The sequence below is a fragment of the Coregonus clupeaformis genome, chromosome 29 (assembly GCF_020615455.1).
Source record: "Coregonus clupeaformis isolate EN_2021a chromosome 29, ASM2061545v1, whole genome shotgun sequence".
Lineage (NCBI taxonomy): Eukaryota > Metazoa > Chordata > Actinopteri > Salmoniformes > Salmonidae > Coregonus > Coregonus clupeaformis.
Window position 1 is genome coordinate 4,603,817 of NC_059220.1, and position 16,988 is coordinate 4,620,804.

General features: G+C 43.4%; 1 protein-coding gene across 1 annotated transcript in view; it reads left to right on the top strand.

Annotated features, from left to right (window-relative positions):
• LOC121544239 (isthmin-2-like) overlaps positions 1-16,718 on the top strand; it is a 46,369-nt gene extending 29,651 nt beyond the window's left edge. Inside the window, exons 4-6 of the mRNA XM_045209036.1 lie at positions 11,340-11,477; positions 12,321-12,389; positions 15,597-16,718. Of these exons, the coding sequence (XP_045064971.1) occupies positions 11,340-11,477; positions 12,321-12,389; positions 15,597-16,114 (725 nt within the window). The 3' untranslated portion in view covers positions 16,115-16,718. The remainder of the gene's footprint in view (positions 1-11,339; positions 11,478-12,320; positions 12,390-15,596) is intronic.
• The last annotated feature ends 270 nt before the right edge of the window (positions 16,719-16,988 follow it).

Genomic DNA, 16,988 nt, shown 5'->3' on the forward strand with positions numbered 1-16,988 from the left:
GGAGGGTGACAGTATGGGTACAGGAGGGTGACAGGAGGGTGACAGTATGGTGACAGTATGGGTACAGGAGGGTGACAGGAGGGTGACAGTATGGGTACAGGAGGGTGACAGTATGGGTACAGGAAGGTGACAGTATGGGTACAGGAGTGTGACAGGAGGGTGACAGTATGGGTACAGGAGGGTGACAGTATGGGTACAGGAGGGTGACAGTATGGGTACAGGAGGGTGACAGGAGGGTGACAGTATGGGTACAGGAGGGTGACAGGAGGGTGACAGGAGGGTGACAGTATGGGTACAGGAGGGTGACAGTATGGGTACAGGAGGGTGACAGGAGGGTGACAGGAGGGTGACAGAAGGGTGACAGTATGGGTACAGGAGGGTGACAGGAGGGTGACAGTATGGGTACAGGAGGGTGACAGTATGGGTACAGGAGGGTGACAGGAGGGTGACAGTATGGGTACAGGAGGGTGACAGGAGGGTGACAGGAGGGTGACAGTATGGGTACAGGAAGTTGACAGGATGGGTGACAGTATGGGTACAGGAGGGTGACAGTATGGGTACAGGAGGGTGACAGGAGGGTGACAGGAGGGTGACAGGAGGGTGACAGGAGGGTGACAGGAGGGTGACAGTATGGGTACAGGAGGGTGACAGTATGGGTACAGGAGGGTGACAGGAGGGTGACAGTATGTGACAGTATGGGTACAGGAGGGTGACAGGAGGGTGACAGTATGTGACAGTATGGGTACAGGAGGGTGACAGAATGGGTACAGGAGGGTGACAGGAGGGTGACAGGAGGTGACAGTATGGGTACAGGAGGGTGACAGTATGGGTACAGGAGGGTGACAGTATGGGTACAGGAGGGTGACAGGAGGGTGACAGTATTGGTACAGGAGGGTGACAGGAGGGTGACAGTATGGGTACAGGAGGGTGACAGGAGGGTGACAGGAGGGTGACAGTATGGGTACAGGAGGGTGACAGGAGGGTGACAGTATGGGTACAGGAGGGTGACAGTATGGGTACAGGAGGGTGACATGAGGGTGACAGGAGGGTGACAGTATGGGTACAGGAGGGTGACAGTATGGGTACAGGAGGGTGACAGGAGGGTGACAGTATGGGTACAGGAGGGTGACAGGAGGGTGACAGTATGGGTACAGGAGGGTGACAGTATGGGTACAGGAGGGTGACATGAGGGTGACAGGAGGGTGACAGTATGGGTACAGGAGGGTGACAGTATGGGTACAGGAGGGTGACAGTATGGGTACAGGAGGGTGACAGGAGGGTGACAGTATGGGTACAGGAGGGTGACAGTATGGGTACAGGAGGGTGACAGGAGGGTGACAGTATGGGTACAGGAGGGTGACAGTATGGGTACAGGAGGGTGACAGTATGGGTACAGGAGGGTGACAGGAGGGTGACAGTATGGGTACAGGAGGGTGACAGTATGGGTACAGGAGGGTGACAGGAGGGTGACAGTATGGGTACAGGAGGGTGACAGGAGGGTGACAGGAGGGTGACAGTATGGGTACAGGAGGGTGACCGGAGGGTGACAGTATGGGTACAGGAGGGTGACAGTATGGGTACAGTATGGGTACAGGAGGGTGACAGTATGGGTACAGGAGGGTGACAGGAGGGTGACAGTATGGGTAAAGGAGGGTGACAGGAGGGTGACAGTATGGGTACAGGAGGGTGACAGTATGTGACAGGATGGGTACAGGAAGGTGACAGTATGGTGACAGGAGGGTGACAGGAGGGTGACAGTATGGGTACAGGAGGGTGACAGTATGGGTACAGGAGGGTGACAGTATGGGTACAGGAGGGTGACATGAGGGTGACAGTATGGGTACAGGAGGGTGACAGTCTAGCCTATACCAAGGCAGGAGCTAGAAACACAATAATGTATTGATAAACAAAATATTGAACAACAATTCCGTCTTTTGAATAGAAGTGATGTCTGTAGCATTTACTTTTAAATTGTTCGAAAAAGGACAATCGATCATGCAGTGTTTGGCACTCACTAGGTGGCATGCATTTTTTGTTTGGAAAATAATCACTGCAACATTCTGCCCATATCCTCTACAGAAATGTGATTACATTTGCCATTGCGCTTTCTTTTAGGAACTAACATCTCCAAATCAGTGGATAAGGGGATTGCAAATATAAATGACAATTTAAAAAAAAATCTATTTTACGTTATGATCGCTGGAGACAAATGTGAAACCAGTCATATGGCAGCAAACTGAAGCATGTCAACATGTCACCTTTTCCACAGTGAAGTTTATGGCATGCTGGCCTTATAAACTGCAGGGATGACAGCAACGTGTCCTTTTAATGTCATAAGTTGAACATTGTTGAACATCCTTTTTCTGTCAGTCTATAATGCTGAACTACTGAGTTCCTCCAAACTCTCAATTCAATTCAATTCAATTCAAAGGCTTTATTGGCATGGGAAACATATGTTTACATTGCCAAAGCAAGTGAAATAGATAATATACAAAAACTGAAATAATCAATCAAGGTAATGTAGATTTTAAAGAGCTGGTGTAGCCATAGTGAAGTTAATGTAGATTTTAAAGAGCTGGTGTAGCCATAGTGAAGTTAATGTAGATTTTGAAGAGCTGGTGTAGCCTGAACGGTAGCTTTTAAATTCACCTTCTTCAAGAAAAGAAGAAGACACATCCTCTGCAACTCAGAAGAAGAGCTAACAAACAGAGCAACAAGGGACACAACCCAAAAGAACGACCCAACTCAGAGTAGAGGAAAAGAGCAACAAGAAAGGACATCAGCAGGTAACAAACTCAAGGACCTGGGAACACCATCTCTACTCCTTTGTTCTTCTCCATGAGGCCTAGCCAATGATCAGAGACTCCTAGTAGTCAGATATCTCCAGGTCTCTCTTCTTGTCCTTCATTCTATTTCCTGCCTTTTTATGATCACTCTCATTATGTTTTGAAATATTTTGATTAGTGTGTTTGTTTTGTTATTCTGGGAAAGAACTCCAATTGATTCTGAAATAATTCATACCTTCAGATTAAACCATTCATTACTATTATTCTAATTTGAGTCTTATAGAGTTATTGTAAATAACTCATAAGTCAGGCCTTAAAAGACCAAGGACTGGTGCCCCGTTAGGAAATTCATAGTAATACGTTTACACCAGTAGTCAGCAACCTGTCCATCTCCAAGCCATCCCTAGTTGATCACTAGAATGTTTTATTTTTTTAAACATGATAAAGCCTTGAGTTCCTTTTTTTTTTTTTTTTTCTGCACTGTTGGCGGTAGGTGCACTTGATTCAGCAGCCCTAGTGCTGGGAAGGCAAATTGTTCCCATTTTGAACAATTTCATGTGTCTGAAGGTAGAACTCCGCCTACCCGGCAGGCCCAGAGAGCAAATCAAGCGCACCTACAGTGAGGGAAAAAAGTATTTGATCCCCTGCTGATTTTGTACATTTGCCCACTGACAAAGAAATGATTAGTCTATAATTTTAATGGTAGGTTTATTTGAACAGTGAGAGACAGAATAACAACAAAAAAATACAGAAAGACGCATGTCAAAAATGTTATAAATTGATTTGCATTTTAATGAGGGAAATAAGTATTGTACCCCTCTCAATCAGAAAGATTTCTGGCTCCCAGGTGTCTTTTATTCAGGTAACGAGCTGAGATTAGGAGCACACTCTTAAAGGGAGTGCTCCTAATCTCAGTTTGTTACCTGTATAAAAGACACCTGTCCACAGAAGCAATCAATCAATCAGATTCCAAACTCTCCACCATGGCCAAGACCAAAGAGCTCTCCAAGGATGTCAGGGACAAGATTGTAGACCTACACAAGGCTGGAATGGGCTACAAGACCATCGCCAAGCAGCTTGGTGAGAAGGTGACAACAGTTGGTGCGATTATTCGCAAATGGAAGAAACACAAAATAACTGTCAATCTCCCTCGGCCTGGGGCTCCATGCAAGATCTCACCTCATGGAGTTGCAATGATCATGAGAACGGTGAGGAATCAGCCCAGAACTACACGGGAGGATCTTGTCAATGATCTCAAGGCAGCTGGGACCATAGTCACCAAGAAAACAATTGGTAACACACTACGCCGTGAAGGACTGAAATCCTGCAGCTCCCGCAAGGTCCCCCTGCTCAAGAAAGCACATATACAGGCCCGTCTGAAGTTTGCCAATGAACATCTGAATGATTCAGAGGAGAACTGGGTGAAAGTGTTGTTGTCAGATGAGACCAAAATCGAGCTATTTGGCATCAACTCAACTCGCCGTTTTTGGAGGAAGAGGAATGCTGCCTATGACCCCAAGAACACCATCCACACCGTCAAACATGGAGGTGGAAACATTATGCTTTGGGGGTGTTTTTCTGCTAAGGGGACAGGACAACTTCACCGCATCAAAGGGACGATGGACGGGGCCATGTACCGTCAAATCTTGGGTGAGAACCTCCTTCCCTCAGCCAGGGCATTGAAAATGGGTTGTGGATGGGTATTCCAGCATGACAATGACCCAAAACACACGGCCAAGGCAACAAAGGAGTGGCTCAAGAAGAAGCACATTAAGATCCTGGAGTGGCCTAGCCAGTCTCCAGACCTTAATCCTATAGAAGATCTGTGGAGGGAGCTGAAGGTTCGAGTTGCCAAACGTCAGGCTCGAAACCTTAATGACTTGGAGAAGATCTGCAAAGAGGAGTGGGACAAAATCCCTCCTGAGATGTGTGCAAACCTGGTGGCCAACTACAAGAAACGTCTGACCTCTGTGATTGCCAACAAGGATTTTGCCACCAAGTACTAAGTCATGTTTTGCAGAGGGGTCAAATACTTATTTCCCTCATTAAAATTATAGACTGATCATGTCTATGTCAGTGGGCAAACGTACAAAATCAGCAGGGGATCAAATACTTTTTTCCCTCACTGTATAGGCCTACCGCTGGCCAATCAGATAGCTCAGATCACCGTGTTTGCATAGTTTCCTCGAGCCATAGACCGTAAAATGAAGCCTCAAACACACAGCAAAGTTGATAATGATTTCAAAAATTGTAAAAACCATGACTAGAGAGAGACTCAACAAATACAGCAAAGATCTGCTGTTATTATGAGTAAGTTCCTGTTTAAGTTGTTATTCAGCACTGTCAACACTTTGTTCAACACCTTTATAAGACATAAAATGCCAGTTTTCTCTACTTCCACTCACGCTACAACTGCAATGAATGAGTATAGCAAAGTTTTCAGATAAGCTTGCATTGTTATTATTAGCGGCTTGTGTCTTGTTTACTATCAAGGAATATTTCACTTTCACTTTTCAACAGTAAAGCATCCTGAGACCATTCATGTGTGGGGTTGCTTCTCAGCCAAGGGAGTGGGCTCACTCACAATTTTGCCTAAGAACATAACAATGAATAAAGAATGGTACCAACACATCCTCCGAGAGCAACTTCTCCCAACCATCCAAGAACAGTTTGGTGACAACCAATGCCTTTTCCAGCATGATGGAGCACCTTGCCATAAGGCAAAAGTGATAACTAAGTGGCTCGGGGAACAAACATCGACATTTTGGGTCCATGGCCAGGAAACTCCCCAGACCTTAATCCCATTGAGAACTTGTGGTCAATCCTCAAGAGGCGGGTGGACAAACAAAAAACCCTCAAATTCGGACAAACTCCAACCATTGATTATGCAAGAGTGGGCTGCCATCAGTCAGGATGTGGCCCAGAAGTTAATTGACAGCATGCCAGGGCGGATTGCAGAGGTCTTGAAAAAGAAGGGTTAACACTGCAAATATTGACTCTTTGCATAAACTTCATGTAATTGTCAATAAAAGCCTTTGACACTTATGGAATGCTTGTAATTATACTTCAGTATACCATAGTAAGATCTGACAAAAATATCTAAAAACACTGAAGCAGCAAACTTTGTGAAGACCAATACCACGACTGTACTCTTCTGTCTAACTCTGTCCCCAGTAATTCATAGGCCATTGTAATTCTATTGCAAGTGCCGCAGCCACTTCATGTTTTAGATTGAACTGACCTAGAGGACCAGGTGTGTGGAATGTAGGCAATCACTGAACTGATCAATTAGCTCAGCTGGTGGGGTATGGTGCCTAGTTGGAACAAAATCCTGCAGTACCTGCGGCACTCCAGGAGCAGGGTTGCCTACCCCTTTTTTCTATTGCGTTGTAATGGCAACCTCTAGACTTGGGCCTAATATATTATTTTGATAATCAAAACATTAATGGAGTTAATCATTAGGATTAAGGCGTGCTTGAAGTTGGAGCTTTAACTGTGTTTATTGAGCCACTATTGAGTATAGTGCTTTCTGCATAAAATACAGTGCCTTGCAAAAGTATTCATACCCCTTGGCGTTTTTCCTATTTTGTTGCATTACAACCTGTAATTTAAATGGATTTCTATTTGGATTTCATGTACCGGACATACAGAAAATAGTCAAAATTGGTGAAGTGAAATGAAAACATTACTTGTTTAAAAAAATGCAAAAAAATTAATAACGGAAAAGTAGTGCGTGCATATGTATTCACCCCCTTTGCTATGAAGACCCTAAATAAGATCTGGTGCAACCATTTACCTTCAGAAGTCACATAAGTAGTTAGATTGCACACAGGTGGACTGTATTTAAGTGCCACATGATACACCTGTTCTGAAAGGCCCCAGAGTCTGCAACACCACTAAGCAAGGGACACCACCAAGCAAGCGGCACAATGAAGACCAAGGAGCTCTCCAAACAGGTCAGGGACAAAGTTGTGGAGAAGTACAGATCAGGGTTGGGTTATAAAAAAATATCAGAAACTTTGAAAATCCCACGGAGCACCGTTAAATCCATTATTAAAAAATTGAAAGAATATGGCACCACAACAAACCTGCCAAGAGAGGGCCGCCCACCAAAACTCACGGACCAGGCAAGGAGGGCATTAATCAGAGAGGCAACAAAGAGACCAAAGATAACCCTGAAGGAGCAGCAAAGCTCCACAGCAGAGATTGGAGTATCTGTCCATAGGACCACTTTAAGCCGTACACTCCACAGAGCTGGGCTTTACGGTAGAGTGGCCAGAAAAAAGCCATTGCTTAAAGAAAAAAATAAGCAAACACATTTGGTGTTCGCCAAAAGTTATGCATGCTGAAGTTTTCAGTTTTTTTGTCTTATTTCTTGTTTGTTTCACACACAAAAAATATTTTGCATCTTCAAAGTGGGAGGCATGTTGTGTAAATGAAATGATAGAAACTCCCCAAAAATCTATTTTGAATACTTTCGCAAGCCACTGTAGTTGTTTGAGGGTTCAATGTTACCGGACAAAAATGCATATTATCTGTAATCCTAATAACTAGTGGCTATCTTTCTCCAAAGAATTCTTGCTTTGTTTCGTTTTAGGATAATTACAATAATCACTTGCCTATATCCTTAGTTTAGCCCAGTTGAATAAATCCCTTCCTCCCAGATTAGGAGCCCAGTCGGCCATCGTGCATGATTCATACTCTAGTGCTTGTTCCTTTTTGCAATTCTATTGTTGGATTCTATTGCATTGGGTAACATGTGGATGAACAAATCATATTATTCTGATATTGAAACTTGGTGGATGTGGTGTTGACCCCTATGGTCAAGGCATACTTGAAGGTAGTGTTTTTAATTAATGGTGATTATTGAATTAGCCTTCCTTCTCTGCTAAATATAGTGCCCATTATTTATTTGAGTCTAAATATATTATGTTACACTAAAACAGGCTTAATCTGTAATCCTTATTGTGAGAGATGTTGTTGAATATGTTGATTTGAGTCAATGATGTCTGTTACGTAGCCTGCATAATTTATAATAATTTGCCATAATGTCCAAATTGTATGAATTAAATTGTGTGAATGGTCTTGTAAGAAACTCTGGGTCATAATGACTTAAAATAGAACTTTCCAACAGACAAACGGGTTATTGTTTTGAGTTGTAAGTCAGATCTACATGCCTACAATAGTTCTGGTATGATATGATAATGGTCCCGTGTAGCTCAGTTGGTAGAGCATGGCGTTTGCAATGCAGGGTTGTGGGTTCGTTTCCCACGGGGGGACCAGTATGAGAAAAAAGAAATGTATGCACTAACTGTAAGTCGCTCTGGATAAGAGCGTCTGCTAAATGACTCAAATGTAAAAAATAATCAGAAAATAACCCGAAATGTACAGAAAAGACTACTATTATCTGAGATAAATTGATGTTAGTTTGTACTTGCAATTGTGCAGTTATGTGAACCTTAAGCTTCGGCTTAAGCACGTTATGAATACAAAGGTATACAGTAGTAATACCTTTGCCTGTGGAAAATTATTATTGTTTTGGATAGGCGTAAATTTGTTATGATGTTCTTACTGTGGAATGCAGAGTTTGGTTTTCGCCAGGCATTACTGGAACCATGTCGTCCAAAAAGTTATACTTTTGAATCATCTGTCCATAAAACGTTCTTCCAAGAGACTTGATGATCATCCAGTTGCTTTTTGGCAAACTTGAGTCAACTTTTTGGACGAGATAGGTCCCATTATGCCTGGTGAAAACCAAACACTGCATTCCACAGTAAGAACATCATACCAAAGGTCAAGCATGGTGGTGGTGGTGTGATGGTTTGGGGATGCTTTGCTGCCTCAGGACCTGGACGACTTGCCTTAATAGAAGGAACCATGAATTCTGCTCTGTATCAGAGAATTCTACAGGAGAATGTCAGACCATCCGTCTGTGAGCTGAAGCTGAAGCGCAGCTGGGTCATGCAGCAAGACAATGATCCAAAACACACAATCAAGTCTACATGAAAATTGCTAAAAAGCAACAAATTGAAAGTTTTGGAATGTCAAAGTCCAGACCTAATCCCAATTGAGATGTTGTGGCAAGACTTGAAACGAGCAGTTCATGCTTGAAAACCCACACGTCACTGAGTTAAAGCAGTTCTGCATGGAAGAGTGGCCCAAAATTCCTCCACAGCGACGTGAGAGACTGATCAACAACTACAGGAAGCATTTGGTTGGAGTCATTGCAGCTAAAGGTGGCACAACCAGTTACTGAGTGTAAGGGGGCAATTACTTTTTCACACAGGGGAATTGGGTGTTGCATAACTTTGTTTATGAAATAAATGAAATAAATATGTAATTGTTGTGTTATTTGTTCACTTATGTTCCCTTTATCTAATATTAGGTTTTGGTTGAAGATCTGATAACATTCAGTATGACAAATATGCAAAAGTAGAGAAAATTAGAAAGGGGGTAAATACTTTTTCATAGCACTGTACACGTGCGCCAATGACAGGATAGCGCCAAACCTACCGAGTTGATTTATGATTTCTACAATGTTTTCATTATATGTCTGGACTTTTCACTCTATTTTTTTACAATTTTTATCGTGTCAAATATTAGCCATTATCAGTTATACCCACATATAACTGTCACTTTAGTGTTAGTTCCCTTACATTTTGCATGATTCCAGTACATCGCTAGTTTACCTTTCTTTCCTCTGTCATGTTCGTGTGGTTGTTCCCGAGGATCGCAAGCAATAGCGGATTATATTAGGCTAATGTATTACAAGTTGTGCAATAATTTGGGACATGTAACCTCTTGGAATCATTATGTAACGCAGACCACACGTAGCAGTTTAAACCTGGAGCCTGGCGCACGGTTCACCATGACTGGACCGTTGTCATCACAGTTCCATGATTAGTGAGGATTATTAGGGTAGATTTATAGGACTACTGTTCAGCCCCTATTGGACACTTTTCTCACCTTCCAATATTTATTGGATTGAACAATTTGTTTATGGCAACTTTCAGGATGAATCAAACCACTGTATTTTTGATTCACCATTATATTTTGTGCGTTAAAGACGCTCCAAGTATTCATAAATACTTTCCTAACCCTAAATAATATACAAGATCAGAGTATTTTTCAATCTACCAATTGGTGCTGAAAAGAAGACGAATATGCGTGTATTTAAATGGCTTTCTTTCATTGATCCATAATATTCTGAACCCCTCTTTCTATATACATGTATTCTAGTGAGTCTGTCGAGAAAATTCAAAGGAAAGGTACACCAGATTTAAAGGGATGTCTTTTGATGAATATGCTGAAAGCCCTATTGAATGAAAACTCCACGAGAAAATCTGTTGGCCAGCTAGTGGGTGTGTTTTCAGCGGTTTGAATTAAATGTATTCAGCGCGTGCGCAAGGGAACCACGCCTGCAAAGCCTCTTATGCACCTGCATAAGGTAAGTCTGAATACCAACTTCTAAGAAGTCCGTAGGAAAGGCGTTCGTAGGAAAGGCGTGCATTTCCTAAGTCTGAATTGGGCCCTTAGTACATAACCCTCACACCAGCTGTGTGAGGAATTCACTAGGCTAACTTTGAAGACACGGGTCGTGTGTAGCGCAGTTGGTAGAGCATGGCGCTTGCAATGCCAGGGTTGTGGGTTCGATTCCCACAGGGGACCAGTATGAAAAAATGTACACACTCACTACTTTAAATCACTCTGGATAAAAGTGTCTGGTAATTGGATAACATATAAATGAAGACATACCACACTCCTCTGAAGTCCTGTTCATACTGCGGGCCTTAATGCTCAAGTCTGTTTTGTTTTGGACTACTGACTGTCCAAACAGCAAGTTACAAGTGACCAAATCAGATTTGTGTGTGTTCAGACAGCAGTCATTTGCTGACATGGTTACGCTAGTTGTCATAGTAACAATGGGTGTGTGTGTGCAGTGGTGTAGTCTGATTGGTGGTGGTGCATGTGCTTCCTATCACTTAGAAGTTACGTAGCAAGCTAAGGTGACAACAATGCCTGCCATGAACGTTTCCCAGTTACTTTACATTTTTTAAATCATAGTGGAAGAACACTTTTGAAGCCTCAAAGGATAAGATGATACAACTTTCAAAACGAGTCCTTTTTGGCTAGCCACAGCAGTCAACTAGCTAGCTAGGTAGCTGGTTATTTTTCTAGCACGTTCACTCATTCGTTTGTAAACAATTAACAAGCCAGTTAGCTACCACATGTTCTTGTCAAAACTGTCAACAGAGTAGCTAGCAAGCAACAACACATGCCAAATAAGAGTTTAACCACTTGAGGGCAAATAAATCAGATTTGACCGTTCAGACAAAAGTCGCATGGCCAGGAATCAGATTTGTATCTGCTTTCAAACCACTTACGAAGGTGGTTTGAAATGTGGCTTGAAATATCAGATTCCATGTGCTTTTTGGCTATTCAGACTGCAGGAAAAAAGAACAGATTCAAATCAGATATACAAACAAAAAAATGGATTTGAGTCACTTCAAAGTGCCAATACTACCGCCCCCCCTTCTCATCCCTCCATCTCAGAGTACGAGGAGGAGGAGTGGAGCGATTGGTCGCCATGCAGCGTCACCTGCAGCCATGGCAACCAGAAGCGTATCCGTTCCTGTGGTTATGCGTGCACGGCGACCGAGTCCCGGACCTGCGACCTGGACAGATGCCCAGGTGAGATAGACACCGGTAGTTCCAAATACCATCTGTCTCCTTTCCTTCATGATCACTGATGCCAAAGGACTTCATAAGTGTTGAAGCAATGATTACAGGTCAGTTGCTTGTGTATCTTGTACAGTGATCGTACCATTAGGCTCTTCCTGATGGGTCAGCCTGATGCTTCCAACACAGGGCTCTTTACATCAGTGGAATGGGCTCAGTCCAGTTGGGATTTGGACCAACGTGATGTTGGCTCCTGTTTTCAGTAGTGAGCTGCCTGCCTGTTGCTCACCTGCGGAGTCATGGTGTGTACACAGCTCTATGGCTGTTACACTCCGCTCAATAGAGGCTTGTACGGCTGACCAGTAGAGTAGAGGAGATTGTGTGTGTGTGTGTTTGTGTGTGTGTGTGTGTGTGTGTGTGTGTGTGTGTGTGTGTGTGTGTGTGTGTGTGTGTGTGTGTGTGTGTGTGTGTGTGTGTGCGCGCGCATTAATACCTAGCTAAATGCTTGTGTTTCTAGCTCCAACAGTGCAGTAATACCTAGCTAAATGCTTGTGTTCCCAGCTCCAACAGTGCAGTAATACCTAGCAAGAAAATAAACTATACACACATAATCCAAAAAAATACAAAACAATAAGTTGTATGTAAACATTATTAAAGTGATCAGTGTTCAATGACTCTATGTACGTAGGGCAGCAGTCTCTAAGGTTCAGGGCAGGGTACTGTGCGGAGGCCGACTAGTGGTGACTGTTTAACAGCTACCCAGTGAAACTTATTTTTTCTCCCTTTTTGTGGTATGTAGTGCTGAATCCAATCAGCAGGTTTCATAATGTCTCTTCCCCCTCTCTCTCTCTGTAGATGACCTCCTAGCAGTGACTGAGATGATGCCTCTGGAGAAAACCAATGGCACTGACTCCCTTGACACAAGTACGCTTGTTGCAATGTGTATATGACAAGTTTGTGTCTGTTTGTGTGTGTTTGTGTGTGTGTGCGTGTGTGGGTGTGTCTGCGTGCGTGTGCATATGTATGTGTGTGTGTGTGTGCGTGCGTGTGCGTATGTGTGTGTGTGTGTGTATGCCTGTAGCCAACAGGGCCTGTTGTAGTATTTGGTGGCCTTAATGGTCTGTTCCGTTTAGGGGGATTTAAACTGCTCTACTGGGGCACCAATCATAGAGGGACTGTGGGAGTCCAGTTGGGGTAGTCAGAAACCTCCCTCTCTCCATCACGTTAAGGATTGCTCCACAGAGAGTGTTGCACAGCCAATGAAAAACCTGACTGTTCCTCCAAAAAAATGCTTGAATCGTTCTTTAGTTTTGTATTTTATTACTCTCTCTACCAGTGACAGTGATAGATCTCTTCACTCCAAGCGATAATAACAAAGAATAAAACTCTGAAAACATAACAAGATAAAGTGTCTTTCCCCCAATCCTCTACCGAACATACTGTAAATGCTTAAAATGAAAAGGATCCAATTTGACCACAGCCTGTAACATAGATGTTATTCTCTGGCACCAAGTACAGCCGTGGCTGAGTTTTTCAACCCGCTCTCGTTCGCGCTTCGTTGTCTTTGAGAGCTTTGCAGGCCCCCAGTTTAAAGGAAAGGGTTTTAAGGCGCTGAAATCATTCCTTTATGCATGGGAAGTCTCTCTCTCTCTCTGGTTTCCTCAGGGTAATCAATGCTGTCTTAATGTATAATCCTCCCCAGTTGTGTCAAATTGGCTGGATGTCCTTTGGGTGGTGGACCATTCTTGATACACATGGGAAACTGTTGAGTGTGAAAAACCCAGCAACGTTGTAGTTCTTGACACAAATCGGTGCGCCTGACACCTACTACCATACCCCGTTCAAAGGCACTTAAATATTTTGTCTTGCCCATTCACCCTCTGAATGGTACACATACACAATCCATGTGTCAATTGTCTCAAGGTTTCAAAATACTTCTGTATACCTTTCCTGCAATCAAATAAACTAGTGGCATCATGGGTGGAATGTTATTCATATTTTTCATAATTTCATAATTAATCAACATTATTTCCGCTGAAAATCCAGTATTTGTATGTCAGTTTAGTTATATTTCAGTCTTCTGTGATGTATATAACATTCAATAATGGGATGCAAACTCAAAATGGAATACATTTCAACTCTATATCTGACATGGTACAGGTGTCTTCTTTTGTGTAAGCCCATAACCATGTGTGTGATGTGTATACTTTTGGTTTCAAAGTAGATTTGTTTAAGACTACCAGGAAACACTCTGTGTGACCCTGATTTAACCCACTGCAGTAAAAGGTTAACCTGTCTTCTCCCCTTCATCTACACTGATTGAAGTGGATTTAACAGGTGACATCAATAAGGGATCATACAGTGCCTTGCAAAAGTATTCAACCCCCTTGCCGTTTTTCCTATTTTGTTGCATTACAACCCGTAATTTAAATTGATTTTTATTTGGATTTCATGTAATGGACATACACAAAATAGTCAAAATTGGTGAAGTGAAATGTTTTTAAAAAATCTACAAAATAAATAACGGAAAAGTGGTGCGTGCATATGTATTCACCCCCTTTGCTATAAACCTCTAAATAAGATCTGGTGCAACCAATTACCTTCAGAAGTCACATAATTATTAAAAATAAAGTCCACCTGTGTGCAATCTAAGTGTCACATGATCTCAGTATATATACACCTGTTCTGAAAGGCCCCAGAGTCTGCAACACCACTAAGCAAGGGGCACCACCAAGCAAGCGGCACCATGAAGACCAAGGAGCTCTCCAAACAGGTCAGGGAGAAAGTTGTGGAGAAGTACAGATCAGGGTTGGGTTATAAAAAAATATCCGAAACTTCCCACGGAGCACCTTTAAATCCATTATTTAAAAAATGGAAAGAATATGGCACCACAACAAACCTGCCAAGAGAGGGCCGCCCACCAAAACTCACGGACCAGGCAAGGAGGGCATTGATCAGAGAGGCAACAAAGAGACCAAAGATAACCCTGAAGGAGCTGCAAAGCTCCACAGCGGAGATTGGAGTATCTGTCCATACGACCACTTTAAGCCGTATACTCCACAGAGCTGGGCTATACGGAAGAGTGGCCATAAAAAAGCCATTGCTTAAAGAAAAAAATAAGCAAACACATTTGGTGTTCGCCAAAAGGCATGTGGGAGACTCCCCAAACATATGGAAGAAGGTACTCTGGTCAGATGAGACTAAAATTGAGCTTTTTGGCCATCAAGGAAAACCTTATGTCTGGCGCAAACCCAACACCTCTCATCACCCCGAGAACGCCATCCCCACAGTGAAGCATGGTGGTGGCAGCATCATGCTGTGGGGATGTTTTTCATCGACAGGGACTGGGAAACTGGTCAGAATTGAAGGAATGATGGATGGCGCTAAATACAGGGAAATTCTTGAGGGAAACCTGTTTCTGTCTTCCAGAGATTTGAGACTGGGACGGAGGTTCACCTTCCAGCAGGACAATGACCCTAAGCATACTGCTAAAGCAACACTCAAGTGGTTTAAGGGGAAACATTTAAATGTCTTGGAATGGCCTAGTCAAAGCCCAGACCTCAATCCAATTGAGAATCTGTGTATGACTTAAAGATTGCTGTACACCAGCGGAACGCATCCAACTTGAAGGAGCTGGAGCAGTTTTGCCTTGAAGAATGGGCAAGAATCCCAGTGGCTAGATATGCCAAGCTTATAGAGACATACCCCAAGAGACCTGCAGCTGTAATTGCTGCAAAAGGTGGCTCTACAAAGTATTGTCTTTGGGGGGGGGGTGAATAGTTATGCATGCTCAAGTTTTCAGTTTTTTTTTTCTTATTTCTCGTTTGTTTCACAATACAAAATATTTTGCATCTTCAAAGTGGTAGGCATGTTGTGTAAATCAAATGATACAAACCCCCAAAAAATCAATTTTAATTCCAGGTTGTAAGGCAACAAAATAGGAAAAATGCCAAGAGGGGTGAATACTTTCGCAAGCCACTGTAGCTTTCACCTGGATTCTTCTGGTCAGTCTATTTCATGGAAAGAGCAGGTGTTCTTAATGTTTTGTACACTCAGTGTATGTGATTGACTCCTACTGTATGTGATTGACTTCTATATGTTTGACTCCTATATGATTTCTCTCCTCCCCAGATGTGGACAGCTGTGATAAGTGGCTAAGCTGTAAGAACGACTTCCTCCAGAAGTATCTCCACCAGGTGCTGACCGAACTACCCAGCTGCCCCTGCTTCTACCCGTCCGAGGCCGTCTACAACGCCGTCAACATCTTCGACAAGACGCTGCGTAAGACCTACCGCTGGCGTGACGCCTCCGGCCCCAAAGAACGCCTGGACATATACAAGCCCTCCGCTCACTTCTGCACACGCTCCATGCTCTCCTTCAACAGCACCACGCTGGCCGCGCAGCACTGCTGCTACGACGACCACAGGAAACTTATCACGCGGGGTAAAGGGGCGGGTGCTCCGAACCTCATCAGTACGGAGTTCTCGCCGGAGCTGCATTACAAAGTGGACGTGCTGCCCTGGATCCTGTGTAAAGGGGACTGGAGCCGCTTCCACTCGGTGAGGCCGCCCAACAACGGGCTGCTGTGTCCCGACAACCCCCCCGAGGAGGTCCACAAGGCCCAACTGGAGGAGGCCAGGGAGTACTGAGGGAGGAGAGGGGGAGGAGAATTGAAACCCTGCGGGGGAAGAGGTGGAGAGAGGGGGTAGAAAGAGCCACGTGTTTCCCAATTATGGAGCTGTTGTATTTTAGCATGGGCCACATACTGAGTATGTTGTGGATATCCCATCTCCTCCTTATTCAGTGTTTGGTCACATTGTGGCACAGAGTTTAATGATGACTGAAATTTGACATTTCTCCAATCAGGCAACCCGGCAGCCACCCATCCAAAATGGAGTCAAGTTGAGCTCCTCTCTTGCAGTGGAGTACTCTGGGGTGCATGGAAAAACTCTATGAGAGTCCCATCTTAATGGTGTGTTATTATGACATCATCACCATCAAGCACTTCACTCATTGGATGACTCATCAGGATCCACCGGCCAATTGGAAAATGCTCTTCCATGGATGATGTACTGTGGTGTTACAGGAAGAGAAAACAACTATTTTCTAACTTGCTGGTAGTGTATTGCTTGTGAAAGTCTGGATTTTGGAGAGCGTTTTTGGGGGCTACATTCATACACTGTTCAGTGGTGTAAAGTGCTTAGGTAAAAATACTTTAAAGTACTACTTAAGTAGTTTTTTGTGGTATCTGTACTGTACTTTACTATTTATATTTTTGACAACTTTTACTTTAACTTCACTACATTCCTAAAGAAAATAATGTACTTTTTACTCCATACTCCCTGACACCCAAAAGTACTCGTTACATTTCGAATGCTTAGAAGGACAGAGAAATGGTCCAATTCACACACATCAAAATAACATTACCTGGTCATCCCTATAGCCTCTTATCTGGCAGACTCACTAACACAAATGCTTCATTTGTAAATTATTGGTGTGCCCCTGGCTATCCGTAAATTAAAA